General features: G+C 39.7%; 1 protein-coding gene across 5 annotated transcripts in view; it reads left to right on the top strand.

Moving 5' to 3' along the window:
- LOC126425087 (kinesin light chain) overlaps window positions 1-19,864 on the top strand; it is a 431,165-nt gene that overhangs the window by 330,246 nt on the left and 81,055 nt on the right. For all 5 annotated transcript variants that reach the window (XM_050088000.1, XM_050088004.1, XM_050088002.1 and 2 more), the window contains 5 exons: window positions 7,860-8,084; window positions 10,171-10,267; window positions 12,451-12,676; window positions 17,320-17,407; window positions 18,651-18,821. In XM_050088000.1, coding sequence (XP_049943957.1) covers window positions 7,860-8,084; window positions 10,171-10,267; window positions 12,451-12,676; window positions 17,320-17,407; window positions 18,651-18,821 — 807 coding nt within the window. The remainder of the gene's footprint in view (window positions 1-7,859; window positions 8,085-10,170; window positions 10,268-12,450; window positions 12,677-17,319; window positions 17,408-18,650; window positions 18,822-19,864) is intronic.

The following is a 19,864-nucleotide window of genomic DNA, read 5'->3' as shown; positions in this document are numbered from 1 at the left end:
TACACAGTTAATATAATCGCAGAGATCTGCATACATTGGTAGTTTCGCACGACATTACGTGAAGCCAAACTTTTGAAGGCTGCAGCTCATCGTTGCTGCTCGAATAGCAGTCATAAACGTAACATTTTTACCATGGTAGAGTTGTACCATAGAGGTTAGACTACGAAGTTGACAAGTGATAGGTCGTAGGTTCGAAACTAGTGAAAGATAGATTTTTTAATTTCTAAATCTAATCAAAAGATTATTATTTATACAATTAATTGATTTAAATGCAATTTTTATTTTCTAATACTTTGCTTCCTCATTTTCACTGTCGAACTGATTCGGTATTGACCTTTATTTTTCTTCCTACCATACTTTCATTTGGAATCCGTCAGTATCTTCTGTAATCTGCAACCAAGTGCGAAACAGCACTGCTCATCGGCCGGCAGGGCGGTAGTTCGTGTAGCCAGTGCAAGAATAGTTCTTTACGAGGCTGTGTTACGGTTAAGACAAGGTCTTAATTCGGGACTACAGTGCGCGTCGTCTGCTGCAGTTAATTCAATACAATCCTATGAAGCCAGTGAAACGTGGGTACAAGCTTTCCTGTCGTGCAGATGTCAGGCTCCATGTACGAATTTGATGTTTACCAGGATAAAACATCTACGTCTACATCTACGTGAGTATTCACAATTAAGTGCCTGGCTGAGGGTTCAACGAACCACCTTCAAGCTGTCTCTCTGCCGTTTCACTCTCGAGCAACGCGCGGGAAAAATGAGCACTTAAATTTTTCTGTGCGAGCCCTGATTTCTCTTACTTTATCGTGATCATCATTTGTCCCTATGTAGGTGGGTGCCAACAATGTTTTCGCAATCGGAGGAGAAAACTGGTGATTTAAATTTCATGAGAAGATCCCGTCGCAACGGAAAACGCCTTTGTTTCAATGATTGCCACTCCACGTATCATGTATGTGGCAATGTCTCCCCTATTTCGCGATAATACAAAATGAGCTGCCCTTCTTTGTACCTTTTTCGATGTCATCCGTCTGTCCCACCTGATGCGGATCCCACACCGCACAGCAGTACTCCAGATTAGGGCGGACAAGCGTAGTGCAAGCAGTCTCTTTGGTAGACCTGTTGCACCTTCTAAGTGTTCTGCCAATGAATCGCAGTCTTCGATTTGCTCTACCCACAACATTATCTATGTGATTTTTCCAGTTTACGTTGTTTGAAATTGTAATCCCTAATTATTTAGTTGAATTTACAGCCTTCAAATTTGTGTGACTTATCGCGTAATCCAAATTTAGCGGATTTCTTGTAGTACTCACGTGAATAACTTCACACTTTTCTTTATTCACGTCAATTGCCACTTTTCGCACCATACAGATATATTATCTTGCAAGTCGGTTTGATCATCTGATGACTTTACAAGACGGGAAATGAGAGCATCATCTGCAAACATCTTGGGGAACGCCGGATATTACTTAAGTTTTACTCGATGACTTTCCGTCTATTGCTACGAATCCAGTCGCACATCTGAGGCGATATTCCACAGGCACACAGTTTGGTTAGAAGACGCTTGTGAGGAACGGTGTCGTGAGCCGTCTGGAAATCTCAAAATATGGAATCAATTTGACATCTCCTGTCGATAGCACTTATTGCTTCATGAGTATAAAGAACTAGTTGTGTTTCGCAAGAACGATGTTTCCAGAATCCGTGCTGACTGTGTGTCTGTAAATTGTTTTCTTCGAGGTAATTCATAATGTTCGAATGGCAAAGGATTGCTTGTAGTTGGTGGAAGTGTAGTGCACAAACAGACATCCCGCCTCTCTACAATAATTACGTAGTTGTGATGGACAATTATTTCTCTTCTGTGGATATTTTTGAATATCTAAAAGCTCATGGTGTATGTGAGTGTGGAACTGTGCGTCCCAATAGACTCGGCCTACCAAAACTAAAGTGTGATCAGGAGCTGTTAAGAGGCGAATTTGACAGTCAAACTTCGGAAGGAGGAATTACATTTTTCAATTGGAAAGACAATAGGAGTGTGTAGTTTTTATCTAATTTTCATGGAACTGAAGCGGTTAACACAAAACGGAAACAAAAAGATGGTACAAAAATTGACGTGATGGCCCCAGTAGTGGTTGAGATAACACTCCACATATGAGTGTAGTTGAATAAGGACATGTGCTCCGATCCATTTATGACAGAGATTGGAAAGCTAAAAAATGGTGGCACCGCCTGTTTTTCGCTGCCATCGATATCACACTTGTGAATTCATACGTTATACGAGGTGCGTTCAAGTTCTAAGGACTCAGATTTTTTTTCTCCGGACTGGAAAGAGATAGAAACATGCGCATTGCTTTAAAATGAGGCCGCGTTCATTGTCAATACGTCCCAGAGATGGCAGCACCGTACGGCGGATGGAACCGCCAGCGGCGAGAACGAGAACTGTTTTAAATACTTAAAATGGCGACGTTTTCCTTACTTGAACAGCGTGCAATCATTCGTTTTCTGAATTTGCGTGGTGTGAAACCGATTGAAATTCATGGACAGTTGAAGGAGACATGTGGTGATGGAGTTATGGATGTGTCGAAAGTGCGTTCGTGGGTGCGACAGTTTAATGAAGGCAGAACATTGTGTGACAACAAACCGAAACAACCTCGGGCTCGCACAAGCCGGTCTGACGACACGATCGAGAAAGTGGAGAGAATTGTTTTGGGGGATCGCCGTATGACTGTTGAAAAGATCGCCTCCAGAGTTGGCATTTCTGTGGGTTCTGTGCACACAGTCCTGCATGACGACCTGAAAATGCGAAAAGTGTCATCCAGGTGGGTGCCACGAATGCTGACGGACGACCACATGGCTGCCCGTGTGGCATGTTACCAAGCAATGTTGACGCGCAACCGACAGCATGAATGGGACTTTCTTTTCTTCGGTTGTGACAATGGATGAGACGTGGATGCCATTTTTCAATCCAGAAACAAAGCGCCAGTCAGCTCAGTGGAAGCACACAGATTCACCGCCACCAAAAAAATTTCGGGTAACTGCCAGTGCTGAAAAATTGGTGTCCATGTTCTGGGACAGCGAGGGCGTAATCCTTACCCATTGCGTTCCAAAGGGCACTACGGTAACAGGTGCATCCTACGAAAATGTTTTGAGGAACAAATTCCTTCCTGCACTGCAACAAAAACGTCCGGGAAGGGCTGCGCGTGTGGTGTTTCACCAAGACAACGCACCCGCACATCGAGCTAACGTTACGCAACAGTTTCTTCGCGATAACAACTTTGAAGTGATTCCTCATGCTCCCTACTCACCTGACCTGGCTCCTGGTGACTTGGCTTTTTCCAACAATGAAAGGCACTCTCCGCGGCTGCACATTCACCAGCCGTGCTGCTATTGCCTCAGCGATTTTCCAGTGGTCAAAAAAGACTCCTAAAGAAGCCTTCGCCGCTGCCATGGAATCGCGGCGTCAGCGTTGTGAAAAATGTGTACGTCTGCAGGGCGATTACGTCGAGAAGTAAAGCCAGTTTCATCGATTTCGGGCGAGTAGTTCATTAGAAAAATAATGGGAGGCCCCAGAACTTGAATGCACCTCGTACATTCAGATTTCACTGGGCGAATATCTTTCTTTCAGTTCAAAGAGTATGGTAACTCATGGACTTCTGAGAAAAGGCAGAACAGTTTTGAAGAAAAAATGAAGACCAAAGCAAGAAACGTCTACCAGCTCTTTACTGAATAGAAGGAGGAAGAAAGGTTTTTCATCTTCAAATGTGATTCGAACACAAAATCTTGGAGCTCATTGACCAAATTTTGTTGCAAGCCTTGGTAGATGTGAAGACTGTGCTATTCATAATACAGAATCAAGGCCTCATTCTGAATGTTCTCATTCTAAAGTATTTTTGTGTGTCAATGAAAGAAAAAACTGTTTTCATGAGTACCGCTTTTCATGAAGTAATGATTGTTACTGTCTGTACCGTTTTGACCTGAATGGACTCTCAAGTCCCATTTTTAAAAAAATTATAAAATTCGCAAAACATTATTTGATCTGGTTTTTCTTTATACTAAACTTATTTTCTAACTAGAACCCCACAGAAAAATGTGGAAATGTCAGTTAAAAAAATAATCAGGCCATAATGGGTTAAAATAAGCTGTAGACAGAGAATCGTGCATTTTCCTCATATCTAGCACCGCCTGCTTCCAACATTGTTCCGCGTTACACATTAACAGCATTTGTGACGTTACGCATTAACAGCATTTGTGACATATCCGCCGTGTTTCTGAGACACACCCATAAGCGATCGGTAGCCGACGTGGCGACACCGTAGCAGCAAGTGACATACGTCAACTTTCAAGTAATTTTAATCAGACTATATTAAGCCTCGTGCTCCCTTGCATGTTCATTGCAAACACATAAAGATGAAGTAGAATGCAGACCAGTAAACCCACCGAGAGTCATAGTCCCCTATCATCTCCATATCGGCTTTCTTAGCGTAAAACATCCCAGTCTCCAACCACAGAGATCTAAATAATCCCAGCCTGACCCCGTCGCCAAGTAGTAGGCTGATTAAAATTGAGGCTGTTTATGAATACGATAGTGTCGCATGCGTGCAGTAAGTTATTTTCACTAACTGTTGCGCATGCGTTCTTGTAGCGTTGCGTCCTCTTCGCACGTAAAATGACAGAGCAGGCAGGATATAAATCACGCACTTGTATTCCTGCAAAATAATTGATGGATTGAATCAACGATTTGGATGACTGATTTTATGTAATCAAAACTGAAATAAAGTTGTAAAAAAACTGAAAAGGTTCTAACAGCAACACCACTGTTCACTATACACGAGGTGATTCTTTAAGAATCTTTGTCAACTACTACGTTAGACCCTTCAGCGTAATACGTCACAAATATAATGCGCCTGTACCAATATTGGAAGATCTGGAACTTACTTCCGTTATGGTGTTCAGCTCTTTCAGCGATGCTGTTTTCACCTCATCAATTGTGTCAAAACGACGCCCTTTTACGATTGTCTTCAGCCTCGGGAATATAAGCAAGTGAGAGGGGGCCACCACTGGCGAATACGGTGGCTGAGGCAACATAGCGATTTTACTTTTTACAAAAAAAAACACGAACAAGCGTTACCGTGATGCAATTTCCACGAGTGGTTTTTCCGTAATTCTGGTCATTCCTTCGGATTGTTTCACAAACGGCACGTAACTGCCAGGTAGTAATCCTTATTGACCGTACAACCATAAGGCAGGAATTCGTGATGCACTATCCCATTTTAATCTAAAAAAAAAAAAATTTTGCCTCTTCCGGCAGTTTCAATTGGGACGATTGGGCCTTGCTTTCCACGCCATATCCGTATACATATGTTTCGTCAGCTGTTATACAATTCCTTAGCTCTGTTTCATTGGCGACTTCATTCAGCAATTCCTGACAGATGTCAAGTACGCGACGTCGTTTTTGGCCATAATTTAACCCTTTCCGAACAAACTTCGCTGCTTCACGTGTCATGCCCAAAACACCCGAAAAATCGTTTAGCATGAGCCAAAGGATATGCCGCCATATGCGGTGGTGATTAGGAGATTTTCCAGAACCATTTCCTTTATTACTTCCACATGGTCGTCAGCAACTGATGTGCTAGGGCGTCCTGGGCGGTCGTCTTCATCATCATTATTTCGACTCTCTTTGAAACTTTTATACCACTCGTCTATTTTAGACTACATAGAGGTCTCAGTATTGATTAACGGTTGGACCAAGGATTTTTCAGTCTTCGTTTTAGCTTAGTTTCCACCTCTCTAGAATATGTGGAGCTGCAAGGAACGACACTCAGTTGGGATACCACGTTAAACTGTAGGCTTGGTTGGATAACAGATGTGTTAAGGACACGTGAGTCGCCGAAGTTTCATCTTGAGAGACTTGCAACAGGCTTTTGAGGTACACGAAATTATCATCTTCGAAGTGATAAAGACTGTTGAATTCAGCAACAGTTAGCTCTGGACAGAGCCCGGCAATTGATTTGGGAACGGAAACTGATCTTAATGTGACGAAATGCAGACACTAATCTTAATGACTGAATGCAATACATCATTAAAAATAACACCGCAAATAAAACAAAGGGATAAATTCTAGTGTCCGATTCCATTCGTCGGCTTTGAGCAATGACGTCATATCTGAGGCAAAGACGCTACGCATAGGCAGTCTATGAAAGCAACAGATCATACTCGTAAACAAATGATTGTAACATACGATAAAATTACTATCACATTCCAGCAGTTATTTTCTTAGTCATGAATTATATCGAAACGAGCTGAAGATAACGAAAATTAAGAACAATAATTAAAAACAAATTATGTCTGGTAGGAAGTATTCTCTTAATTTAAGCGACTAGAAAAGCACGGAGTACCTTTAAAGTTCATTACATTAAAGCGCATGGTGAAGTCATATTGTTATAAAATAGCGTTAGTTTTACATTAATTATTGAATCTAACGGGAGAAGCGCATGAAAGCGGGGTTTTGGGAGAGGAGAAACTGAAATGTGTCAGAAAAACGGGAAAAATTAAATGACAACAAACAAATACGAAACAGTAGCATAAAATGTGGAGAAATCGACACACTAAATTCTAAAAGAAAAGCCAGTATATGAAAAACGAATATCAACAAGAAATAAGTAATATTGGAATCGATAACTAAAATTAACCTAATATTGCGTAAGTGACGTCTACCACGCATTTTGCTGTTACGTTTCAATGTGTAGACGTAGAAACTGGCCTTTGTCTATAACTGACACACTGGTGGTTCTACGTACTAGAATCACAAACTGACGAAGTGCGCTAAGACTAAAAAGGTGTGATCATGCGAAGTTATTTTGACGTGATATGAATTTAATGAGATTTGCGCATGCTGGAATAACAGTACTTTTTGTTGAAATAAAAGTAAAAGATGTAAGTTGCACCTGTTCTGTTTCTGGGAGTTAGTCATAGTGCAAGCCCTACAAAAGCCCTATAAAGCCGAGTGAAAATAGACAGAAGCGTTCGCAGCATCTTTAATTGTTGAAGCTTCGAAATCGCTGACTTCATTTAAGAACCATTTTGTTTTCGTTCAAAGTCCTCGAACTTCGGCGGAATGTGTTGTTGGTACCGTATTCGGTCATGGTTCATAACATTCGGCAGGAGGCTGTTAAACTGCAAAATGAAAATGGAAACTAAAAATGACAGTGCTGACTATCGTTCGAATCCGTTAATTGTTAGTTTTCAACGCCTTAGTTGTACATACTTCTTTCTCTCAGCTTGTCTTTGTTTACCTGTCATGTAAAATTATTGCCATATAGACGATAATAATATATCACGCAGAATACGCTATTTTCGTCAATCCAACGTATGTTAAGTCATGCATGCAACGTCAACACAATTTCTTGGGCAAAATTCAGGTGTTCTCTCCCTCCCCCTCCTCCCCCCCTTTAATCTCATTTTCAGAGATTGTGCTGCTTCATGTACTTGGATTTGTGCATTTTCAGCATACTAGACCAAAAGGAAGCATTCCATTGATTTTTCTCAAAATTCCTTAGTTATGTCATGTGTTATACAGATAACTGTGGGATAATGAGGAAGAAAAAAAGTTAAGATTTAAGAATCACACTTACGGGTGATTAGTATTGAAGATTCCTCCTTACCCTAGTATAATTGTGTGATCCACTGGTGTACATTGAAAACAAAATTTTGGCTCTGTTGAGCAATATTATGCTGAAGTTTTAAAATCAGGAGCTACTTGTATCATTATTCATTAATGGATTTTTCACAGTATGTTGGTTCATTCCATTGTGCTTACAACACATTGAAAATTTGGAGTTGACAGTAACACTTCACGCATTTGTTGTGCAGGTTATGACAGCATTATCTGCTCACCTGCAAGTTGTGGAAGCAGAGAAGCAGAAACTACGCACTCAGGTTCGGCGCTTGTGCCAGGAGAATGCTTGGCTGCGTGACGAGCTGGCCAACACTCAGCAGAAGCTGCAGGCTTCGGAGCAGGCCGTTGCCCAACTGGAGGAGGAGAAGAAGCACTTGGAGTTCATGGCCTCCATCCGCAAATACGATCAAGATGTCTCGGTAAATACAGGGAACTCAATTTATTTTTTTTGTGTTACGTAACTTTTCCATCTTTATGTAGCTTCTGGAACTTTTTGTAATTCATATGGGCCCAAATTCTTAACCGATGTGGAACACCAGTCACTGTCATATTGTGGAAGTAAGGTACTTCTGGTACACGTGCAGCAAACAGTAAGAGATCTCTTTGGATAATGTACTCGGAGAAAAATTTTTACATTTGGCAGATAACACGTCTGATTGATGGCCTTGCAGCCAACAGAGCATTAACTGAAGGTCGTGCAAGGCAGTTCTGTCTAAGTGATGTCTCGGACTAGGCGTGTGCAAAGCCTTTAATTACATTCGTATGCAAGAGAGAACAGGATTGAAAAAGACGGGAAAACATAAAAGTGTCCTCTGAAATACTTTTAACTGAACATAGTAAAAAATGAAGCAGAAATAAAGTTCAGGCTGAAACTAAAATCTGTATTGACTGAAGATGAGTTGTAGACGCGTGCTTCCCAGACTGCCTCGTATAAATGTTGTCAGCCCTGCGGCAAGACTGTTTCGTGGCTAAAGGAGGTGTCTGTCGAAGGAGGTGGCGAGCAGACCCAGCAACTGGGAAGAGAATTAATTTGCGGAAATGATGCATAGTTAAACAAAGTTAGCACTTGTGTAGATGAGAATGGAGGACAAAAAGTTTACTTTTTATATTGGGAGCTTTGCTTTTTAGCCATTTAAGTCGAAGCCATTGTTATTGTTTAAACTGCCAAGTTTGAAGAGTTTTGTATGATCTTTCACTATTGTCGGCATAGAATGTCTGTAACTATTAGAAAAGCTGAGATACTTACGCCCAGTGTACATTCTCTCGTCTATATAGATTGTAAAATGATGGATGGACGTATTTCAAAAAACCTGCAAACACGCAACCTTGAAGTTACTGGGTCAGAACCAACTGTCAAAAATATACAAAGAACACTTACTTTGTAGGAGTTTCAAACTGCAAGAAAGATAGCAGCCAAATATAGGTATGCTTCAGTTGCACAGATGGATCTTGAAGAAAAAAAATTGGGAATACAGATTACAGTAAGAGATCAGTAGAGGACCCAGGAAAGGTGTTCAAAGTTGATGAGAAGGATGTATCCTACAGAATGTTGGGATTTGAGAGACTAGAGCAAGAACTTGTTCAGACACTAAACACATCGTTATGAATTTTGTGCAATTTAGACATTTTTTAAAGTGAAGGAGTAGAAATGTGCATAGTTTCTTTTAGTGGTGGCTCTTTTTATGTAATTACTACATTATCTGGCCTTTAAGGTAATATTGCACCAAAATTTATCAGATTTATAGGTAACAGAACTTCCCTACTGGATTATTTAAGCAAGAAGTGAGGTTTAAATACGTTAACCACAGAGTTAACTGTAAATAAATATAATAAAATTAATTATAACTTATAAAAATAGATCCTACTGCATGAGAGTTCCACCAGACACAATTCCTTGTCCTACCCATGACGGTCTTACATAACCATATTTATAATTAAATATTAATAATGTTATGTTTATTAATATTTCATTATGTAGTTTATTGTTTTAGTAGTGTAAATATAATATTTTTCAAAAGAAAATAGAAGTGCATAAGCCATAGTTTCTGTAAAATGTTGATTGGTACTCAGTGCTTTGTCCCACCCGTGAAAAGGTTTTAAATATGATTAACAGCTAAGTTAGTAAACATCTGACATTCAGATTGAGAGAGGTAGGTAAAAAGTGATCCATGTGGTCGTCAGTTTATCTCTACATCTTTTGTTATATTAGCTTTTGATAGTCAAAACACGAGGTGCATTATCCTATCCCTGACAGTGGACTCCCCCCTTATTTTTAACTGTACATCACTGGTGGAATCCAGTCAGTTCTACTGTCCACTTCATGACTTCCATTATTTTTTGCATAGAATGTCCACAACTGTTAGAGAAGCTGCGACCTATTAATGGCTTGAATCTTACCAGTTCAATAAACAGGGTTGTCCATTATTTTAGTTTTATTTATGCCTGTTGTATGTTTATCAGCAGTTCTAATGACTGTTTTACTAAATTGGTTTTTTTGTTCTGTAGGGTGATGACTCTAGTTCGGAGACGAAGCAAGATAAGCCGAAGATTGATGACCCTGTAGTAGACCTTTTCCCTGATGAGGACACAGATGAAAGAAACAGTGAGTATAGAGAAGCTGGAGCATGTCTGGAGCACGTGTGTGCTCGCGCATTTCAAAATATCGCTTTACACTAAATACAAGAAACAAGAGACCTCTCACAAATCTAATTGAAACCATTACTACTTGTTAAATAACACAGGCCAACAGAACTGTTCATTACTTTTTGTGAGGAAATAGTTCAATATTGTGGTGTTATGGGCACTGAAACTGTATCCGACCCTAGATTTTTTTGTATCACATACAGTTTTGTCACAATGTGACTGTCATAAACTAGAAAATTTGGAAACAATGTGTTATTGGTTTAAGCAGCGTAAGGTTGTTGGCATTGCAGTCATAAATTATAAAATTTGCCTTATCTGAATCACAAAGATTGATGTTATTGATTGGCTGGTTTGTGCTCTCTTCAAAAACCATCATCAGCCCCACATAATATGTGCAGTTAAGCTTCACATAGTACATAGGCCACAGCAGTTGATGATAGTTTCCAAAGAGAACTGAAATCAATCATAATCAATAAAATGAACCTGTATGGTCCTGTGGCCCAGACAGAGAAAGAAAATTGTTTACACATAATTGTAATTAAAAGAAATTCAATTTTTTGTCATCAACATATGTTTCATCAAGGTGTCAAAAAATCTATATTGTGCAGGAGTTGGCCATTGACTTGTATTTCGTATCTCTCCCTTCATGAAAGCATGTAATACAGCTAATTTCCTGATGAATTGCCTGTTGTATATGTTTCAGTGTGAAGTGGCAAACTGTTTAAACCAAATTTTCATAGAGGAAAATATCGATTTGATGGCTTGAATTTTGATCATCAACAGTCAGTCTGACTTCCGAAGCCTTCCAATTGTTGACTCCATCAGAAATATAATTTGGGTCCTTATTGTTGCTTAGGGACTTGTTAACAACCTCCTTGAATCATATCCAAGCTTCCTTTTCACTCAATCATTTTTGATCCAAAGTGGTTATCACATTTTTTGAATATTTTATCCAACAAATACACCCTGTCTTAATGTCACGTATGATGGGAGAACTTCTCAAAAAAATGTTTGAAACATTTGTCATATTTGTGTAAGGCTGCCACAAACTTTTTCATTAAAAGATGTAGAGGTGATTGTAATGTTCCTGCTCTTTTGTTTTCGTTTTCATTTTTTCTGTGATCGAGGACCTTGTGCAAAATGTTGTCTTACTGTCTAATATATTAATTGAAATAGCAACCAAACCAGGCGTCATTTTGTTGGGTGAAAAGCAAGATAACTCTTACATGCTTGGCTATTCATGCTCTAGCATTCACATAAAAATGTTGGACCATAGTGCTTTTTGAAGAGCTATTTCATTCTTCAGTACTTCACTTTTGTATGTCGTGATGCAGTTACAGAACATTTTCAATGAGTACTACTGTTAACACTGTGTAAGATGATTGCTGACAGTTCAGTGCTCTTGCCAGCTTTGTTACGAAGCACTAATTTCTGCAGGCAAAAATGGTAGCTGTGCGGCAAAAGTGGTAGCTGTGTGCAGAGTTGTGATAACACTGGCATGTTGCCATAGAGACCTTAAAAATTGCTCTATATTATTGGTTGAGGCAGAGCTGCAAATCTGCCATGCCCATACTTCGGCATATGTGAGGAATGCTTTACAAAATAATGTGGACAGAAACTAATGGTACATTGGCCTTTACAAGTGTGTGTGTGTGTGTGTGTGTGTGTGTGTGTGTGTGTGTGTGTGTGTGTGTGTGTGTGTGTGTGTGGGTGTGTGTGGGGGGGGGGGGGGGTTGTTGTTGTTGACGAATGCTTTAAGGCTTTATGGCCAAAAGCTGTAATTGTGAGTCTTTTTTTTGCACCTATCTGCGACTTAGCATCTTCACTGTATGGTGAGTAGCAAGTTTCCTTCTCATAATATTGTAACATTATAATATATATTCACCAGTTGCACTGGATGAGATATATTGAAACAGCAACAAAGTTTGAGAGTTTGTTGAAATACTTGTAGTTCATGGAACCAAAAGTGTTATCCTTTTCAAGGTTTGAAAATGAAATATCAAGTACTGCAGTTTTATGTATTGAAATCCACGTCTGCTGACAGCCTACTCCTAAGAGTCTCTACATGGTTGTTGAATAACTTCTCCATGCATGTATCTTTGTGAACCTCGGAGTGAGCAAAGGTGTCGTTTTGCTTCACAGCCATGTCACCCACACCTCCAACCTTGGCTACCCAGATGGCTGTGGGGTACGAGATACCAGCACGGTTGAGGACACTACACAACCTAGTTATCCAGTACGCGTCACAAGGACGCTATGAGGTGGCCGTGCCCCTCTGCAAGCAAGCTCTGGAAGACTTGGAGAAGACGAGTGGCCATGACCACCCGGATGTGGCCACTATGCTCAATATCCTGGCACTCGTTTACAGGTAAGTCCTGAGTTGAAAACGTCTGCTGTTGATTTTGAGTGTGTACTACTGTGCAACCAAAGTTTATGATTAGAGCGAAAAAAATATGGTGTAGCAAGAAAACAGTGTTTATCAGATGCTATTACATCTAAAATCATACAAGACAAGTTTTTAAAAATGCTTTACATGCTGGTGTGCTTGGTGGCTGTACATGTAACAGCCAGACTGCAAATTCAGTTGTCCCTTATCTTTGTGGTCCTAATGTTAAATGACATTGGTGCCACTAGAATCGTTCTGCAGTCAGCTTCAGATGCCAGTTTTCTAAATTTTCTCATTAATGTTACTCAAAAAGAATGTTGCCTTCCCTCCGGGACACCCTTTTGCATTCCCAAAGCATTTCTGTAATACTTGTGTGTTGATCAAACCTACTTGTAATAAATGCAGCATTGCATCTCTGAATCACTCCACAGTCTTCTTTAACCCAACCTGGTTGAATCCCAAACACTCCAGCAGTACTCAAGAATAGGTTGCACAGGTGGATCACTTTCCTAAAATTTAAGACGTTGCTGATGTGTTACCACAGTAATTTCTCTTTCCTTTTTTTTTTTTTTTTTTACACCTCAGAAATAAGGAGGAGAGGCAATAACAGAGTACATTACAGTATTTATGCGTGTCTCTACTTCAGTGCCATGTGTAGCACAACAATTAAACAGTAACCGGCACTTCTGTTTGACGATACTCTCACAGTTTCAATGTAATGTGTATAAATCCGTGTTTTGTCAGAATAAATTACTCAACACTTTCATTTTGATGCTTAATTTTCATGTGAAGATTTAATATAATTTTTTTTTCCTTAAACTATACAGTCTCATTATCACACTATTTGTTTATTTTGGCACATGGATAAGTTTCTCTCTGTTTCCTCACTATCTGTGAACTCCAGCTCTGAGGTAAGAGCTGTGAAGATTTCATAATTTCATTGTGTTGTTCACAATGTGACAGAAATTTAGAGCATAATAATACATTTATCCATATTCTCAATATTGTTTTTTGTTCTTTGAGACTGTTACTCGAATGCAACTCCTCTAGGTATCGAGTCACCCTTGGCGTAATTTGCACACAGGTAGCTTACTCACCTGTTATTGTTTGCCTGTTTCCTCGTCTTTCTTTTCATCATTATCACTCCTTTTTCACATTGCCAGTATATTTAATGACATTAACAGAAAGACGAGGTGGCTGCCTGCGAAGTTATTTTCAGCATTCACTTTGACCTAGCACTACACGGTAACGTACACTACTTAGAACTATAACATGCCTGTACCTAGTCACACGACCAAGTTGGTAATTACCGAGTCTACCATGGGGTTTGTCGAGCAACGAAAAGACTTGCCAATGTAGCAATGCTTCCTGTATAGTGTGTGCAATTATTGTAGAGTGATTATGGAGGTGAGAGTAGGGAGCAGTTCTGCCTGTACCTTGTCCTTGCTTCATGAACTGATAACTGTGAGAAGGATCAGAGATCATATGCACTTCAGTATTTCATATAATTAAGGCTTAATAGATACGTACAAGGTGATTCTGTGGTGATGACTTCAAACTTCCAGGAATGATGGAGAAGGGTGAGTGTATCAGTTTGAGGTAAGGGATGACAGGCCGTAAACGATGGAAGTCTAAAATTATTAGCGAAAATTGTTGTGATATCTTGCAGTGGATTCCAAGTGCTGTCGGTGCCAAGGTTGTAAGGTAGGAGACGTTTGCAGATGGTAGTATGGTCCGAAACAAGGAAAAGTGTCTAGTAAATATAAGCTCTAAAGAGCATATTGTACGAGGTATGAGCAGTTGGTGAACTTAAATCCAGTGAAATACATCTATTCTACTGAACAGGTCCCATAGCTCTTAAGGTATGCATTTTAGTGTCCATGTTTGCTGGTCTCTCTTTATTGTTTTGTTCCATACTGCCACCTCTGAAAGTTACCTACCTTGCAATCGTAGCAACAACACTACTGGTACATGTATTCCACTGGCGGAAGTATCTGAACGATTTTCGTGTATAACTTCAGACTTGGTTGAGTCCGAACCGGGGTCCCTTACCTCAACTTAGTACATTTACCCTTCTCAATCGTTCGTGAAAGTTTGTAGCATTATCCAGTAATCGCCCATTATAATTATAAATATTGCTGTCACAAGTTCTTTCCAATAAAAGACCGAAATTAAAAATAGTGAAGTTCAACAGAGATGCTGTGGCATTTCTTGTGGTTAAATACTACCAATGAAGATTGGTAGTTGCTGATGGAAATGCATTTCTCTGGGCAGTTATCCACTTCCACTATTTGAAGACTTATGGTAAAGGTGTCATCAGTTTAAAGTTCAGTTTGAACATCGTAGTAGACATTTCCTGCCTGAGGTGGTATTCTGTTGCCTTCCCCCTACTTTCGGACTGACTTGCCGAGTCCATTCTAGGGGAACGTAAAGTTTCATGTGGACACTGTACTACGTGGCAGCTCAGCATTTTTATTTGGGCACCTCACAAAAGGTCATTGCCCTCAGCAGCACATACAGCTGCACGTCTTCAGTGGGCTGAACACAGAATCTGGACAGTAGATAATTGGAGCCATCAAATGGGATGTTTGGAATTGCAGTTTTGCCCCCTTTCCAATGGATGTAAGTCACAGAGTACACAGATGTCTCAATGAGGCATCTGTCGGTGTTGACTGTTTGGCATAGTGGGTGAAATGTAGCAATCGCATCTCCACAATTTAGTTGCCTCATGGGATCATAGTGTTGCAGTGGTAACACCAGTTCCTGTTAGATCACCAAAGTTAAGCATTGTTGGTCTCAACTAGCACTCGAATGGGAAACCACCTGCGTCTGCCGAGTGCTGTTGGCAAGCGAGGGTGCATTCAACTCTTGTGAGGCCAAGTGAGGGGCTAGTCGATTGAGAACTAGTGGCTCCGGTCATGAAATCTGACAATCACTGGGAGAACAGTGTGCTGACCATGTGCCCCTCCATATACACATCCAGTGATGTGTATCGGTTGAGGATGACATATGGTTGGGTGTCTGAATCGTTGGGCCTTCTGACATGGAAAACTCCCCCTCCCTCTAGATTTAGTGTAAGATGGCCGAATGGATAGCTCGTAAAAAACTGAACAAAGATCAAGCATGAAAACAGGAAGTAGGTGTACTGAACAACAAAAAAAAGCAAAATAGAAGCAGTGAACACTCAAAGGAAAAGAAGGGCAATAAAGAGGAGGCTGTAACAGCAACAGTGTTCTGGGTAAGTGGCCATGCTGTTAAAAAAAAAAAAAAAAAAAAAAAAAGACAGGTTATGAACTGACCATTGAAACGTTTCTCTTTCGGTAGTCTTGGGGCGGTTGTCATACCATATATTGGTTATAGAATATGAGTTATGTGGTAAGAATAAATTCACATTGCCAGTAAATGTGATGAATAGTGAGAGCAGGCGAGATACCACATAGACATCTCACAGAAATCAAAACAAACAACCATGTTACAACAAAGGAATTTGAGTTGATACTTCCAAAATGAAATGAAACTTCAAAAACATTGAAAACCTATGTTTTGACAGAGCAGAGAGAAACTGTGATTCTGAAACTGTTGTGTTCATTTGTTGCAGCTTCCTTGGAAAGGATCGCATTCACATTTGAACAGACACCTATAGTAGGCAAGGAGACATCCTCGCTCACTCACTTACCAGCCCATAAAAATTGTATGCATTGATAAGAGGTTCCTGTTATATGGTACATATACTGTCACTAATGCCGTGTACGACACACCAGACGTGTTTTCCGGTGGAGGATTCGGTTGAGTTGTCGCCTCATCATGAAACGTTTGCAGTTTCCGTTCAAGTTCCTGTTCGAAATCAACTTCCTTTTGGCTGCTAATAGAGAAGTTGTGCAGAATCAACTGTCATTATAGATCATATCTTATATCTTGCTGTTGCAAATGGATGTTACACTGAGACACACAAATTTGAATAAAGCAAACAGTGGAAAAAAAAGTAACAAGGAAGGTTTGGACACAGCTTGCGCGCTTGATAGTCCAACACCTTAACCACTTAATGACGACGCCATTCCTCTGCCCAGTTGCTCTATATTCCACTTCTTCTTCTTGGACTGTTCACTGTTTGTATTTTGCCTTTTTTCACAGCCCAATACACCTTCTTCCTATTTTCGTGCTTGATCTGTGTTCAGTTTTTGATGGGCTGTTTACTGAGCCCTCTTACCACAATGGGGAGTTTCCCTTGTGAGTACTGTTCGGTCAGTTAGTTTTTATGGTATCTAACCATCAGTGAGAGGCTTGAGCAGGGTTTGCTACATCACAAGAAACTTGGACCATTTTTTCTTCGCCACAATAAGGCCGTTACCAAGTTTCGAGGCAGTGTTACACGGTATTGGTGTTATGTTGCCTAGGTGACTAGTTTTTTGTCCAATGTGCTTATATACAAATAATTTTCTGCCAAGTGTTTTGCTACTAGTATGAGTTATTTTTTATGTAACTTCTTAATTGTATTCATTCCATGATGCAGATGCAGATAATTTTATTTCCTACATATTTGGTCATCTTTGAAGTTCACAACTGTTTCATCATCATTGTCTCTCTCATAATTTTTTTGCCAGTTAATTCATTTATATTTGTTTTAGGGACCAGAACAAGTACAAGGAAGCAGCAAACTTGTTGAACGATGCCCTTAACATCAGAGAGATGACACTGGGAGAGAACCATCCAGCAGTAAGATATTTTTGGTTTCTTTATTGTTATATAAAATGGAAAGGTTCTTGTGTAAAATTTTCTCACTTGCATTTACAGTCATGAATTTTAAATAGATTGTCAGCTTGAGGAACTCTAAAGATATTTATTCCTTGTATGATATGTTCTCTGAATTTGATCTGTGCTGTGAAACCTTGTGGTGGAATATTGCTATAGAACTGAACTGCAAGAAACCTGTTGGCAAACAATTTAACTAACTTGCATAAATTTTTTGTTGTCTGTCTGCAGACAGTGACTGAAAATACTGCTTCATGACTGTTTAAATTATTCACCTAATATTCAAGAAGTTGTAAATACCAAATTAAAAAAAAAGACTAAGAACTATCATGCCAACTAGTTACTACTCCACTGAATCTGCTTGCCAGGAAGACATAACCTCACCAGCACCTTGCAATTACTTCAGTTTACTGAGAACAAAACTTTTCTCTGATATATATTTCAGTTATTTTATATGGTGTAATCTGATAACACTTTCAATATATCATTGTTTCATTGAGAAATTTAACATCTCCATCTGCAAAAATCTCCTGCTATGCAGTCCCAAATTCCTTGCTCCCATAACACACTTTGAAACTAATTGTTACATTCCATCAAAGATTTTTCATTAAGAAATTTTATATTGAGCAGTGGACTTGACCCTTAATGTAAATGATGGTTACACCTACAAACCAACTGTAGGCAGCCAAGTAGAAATCAATGTTATTCTTACAAACTGCTGTTCTGCTTGGGTCTGTTGATGTCTTCTGCTAATTGTTTCATGGCACAGCAAGAACCCTTCCCAAAGGTGGTGGACCATTACAGTGCATTCTGGAATCCTGAAACATAACAAATAAACCTTTTAATTCATGGACATAAAAATTAATGACCATGTTTTGGAATTTTACTTAATCATTTAGAAAAGGTGTACTTATATTTGGGCATCTTTTAGCTGCTCTGTAAATAAGAATGTCATTTCATAACACGCTGGAGGACAACTGTGTCCATAAGTTTTTCTCAAAATGCAAGCAAGGAGTCAAAAGTGAACTTACCAACTTATAATTTTCTTTGTAATGAATGCTTATATACAAATTCTGTAATTTCATTTGCATATCCAGCAAAATGCGAGAAAGTGGTTTTTGATTCCATGTGTACTTGTTGTTTTCTAAATAATTATAAATGTGTTAAGTTATGTCACTTCTTGTAATGAATTGTTCTCTTTATGCAGGTTGCAGCAACATTGAATAATTTAGCTGTTCTTTACGGCAAGAGGGGTAAGTACCGAGAAGCTGAACCCCTGTGCAAAAGAGCCCTCGAGATCAGAGAGAAAGTACTTGGCCGCGAGCATCCAGATGTGGCTAAGCAGCTCAACAATCTAGCTCTGCTGTGTCAGAATCAGGTGGGTAAACTAATTTCAGTTGTCTGTCCAATCAGTTAACATAAATGGTATGTGAGGGTCTCCATACTAAATACTTACTATGTAAATCCTCTCTAACTATAGGTTTTAATTTTTAAAAAAATTTAATTTTTCATGTAACATATGTAAATACAAAGAAAAGTTCAGTGTTTGGCATGTTTCCATCTTACAGACTAATGCTTGACTGCACAGTAGTCTGATTAGGTCCCTTGTCCATTGGAGCAACTTTATTTCAGTTGCATCAAATTAGTTTAGTTTCCTTTGCATAATTCCAGTTGTGTTGATGGCAAGGATTTGTAAGCAGTTTCGTAAACAGTCGGAGGCTGCTAAAATTTTCTTCCACTACTTCTGTATGGCTTCTTGCACTTTCATTAGTAAAGATGGCTAATAATACAGTTATCAAGAGTGGACCAGAATTGTGCATTCACTCAAACATGAATCTTTCATTCCGCTTTGGACTGTGTGCCGTCCTGGAATTTCACGGCAGATTAAAATTGTGTGCTGGAGCCAGAGTTAATAGTATGTTACCCCTCTAAAGCTGCCCAGGTTGGCTGTAGGTGATGTGATTCTGAAGCAAAAACAGGAAGGAGCAATCTCTGCTAAACAGAGACCAGGCAATGCCCGTGTACTGTCTGGCACGGACCACTGAGCATTGCGAGCTGCCGGCAAAAAAGCACATGAAATTGGCAGAAAGAATAGCGCATGAGTTTGGAAGTGCTTCGAGCAGTCCAGCTGGCACAGTGACTGAGTTTAAAAGAAGGGTACAATGGTTGAGCAATTCTTCATAGCCATATGTTTCTGTAGGCAATGCTAAGCATTGCTCTAAGTGGTATAGAGAAGTCACTGGACAGTGGATGACTGGAAATAATTTTATTAACACTGTGCCCCAAACCAATCCAATGGAATGGTTTGGGTGTGGTGAATTTGAGGAGAATGTTACCTGCAGCGGTGTTTAGTGTGAACAGTGAGGTAAGGAGGACTGGAACATCTACTTTGCTCCAGATCCTAGTATCTGACATCGCTAC

This window comes from Schistocerca serialis, chromosome 10 (genome assembly GCF_023864345.2).
Source record: "Schistocerca serialis cubense isolate TAMUIC-IGC-003099 chromosome 10, iqSchSeri2.2, whole genome shotgun sequence".
NCBI classification, from domain to species: domain Eukaryota; kingdom Metazoa; phylum Arthropoda; class Insecta; order Orthoptera; family Acrididae; genus Schistocerca; species Schistocerca serialis.
This window is presented reverse-complemented; position numbering and strand designations above follow the sequence as displayed.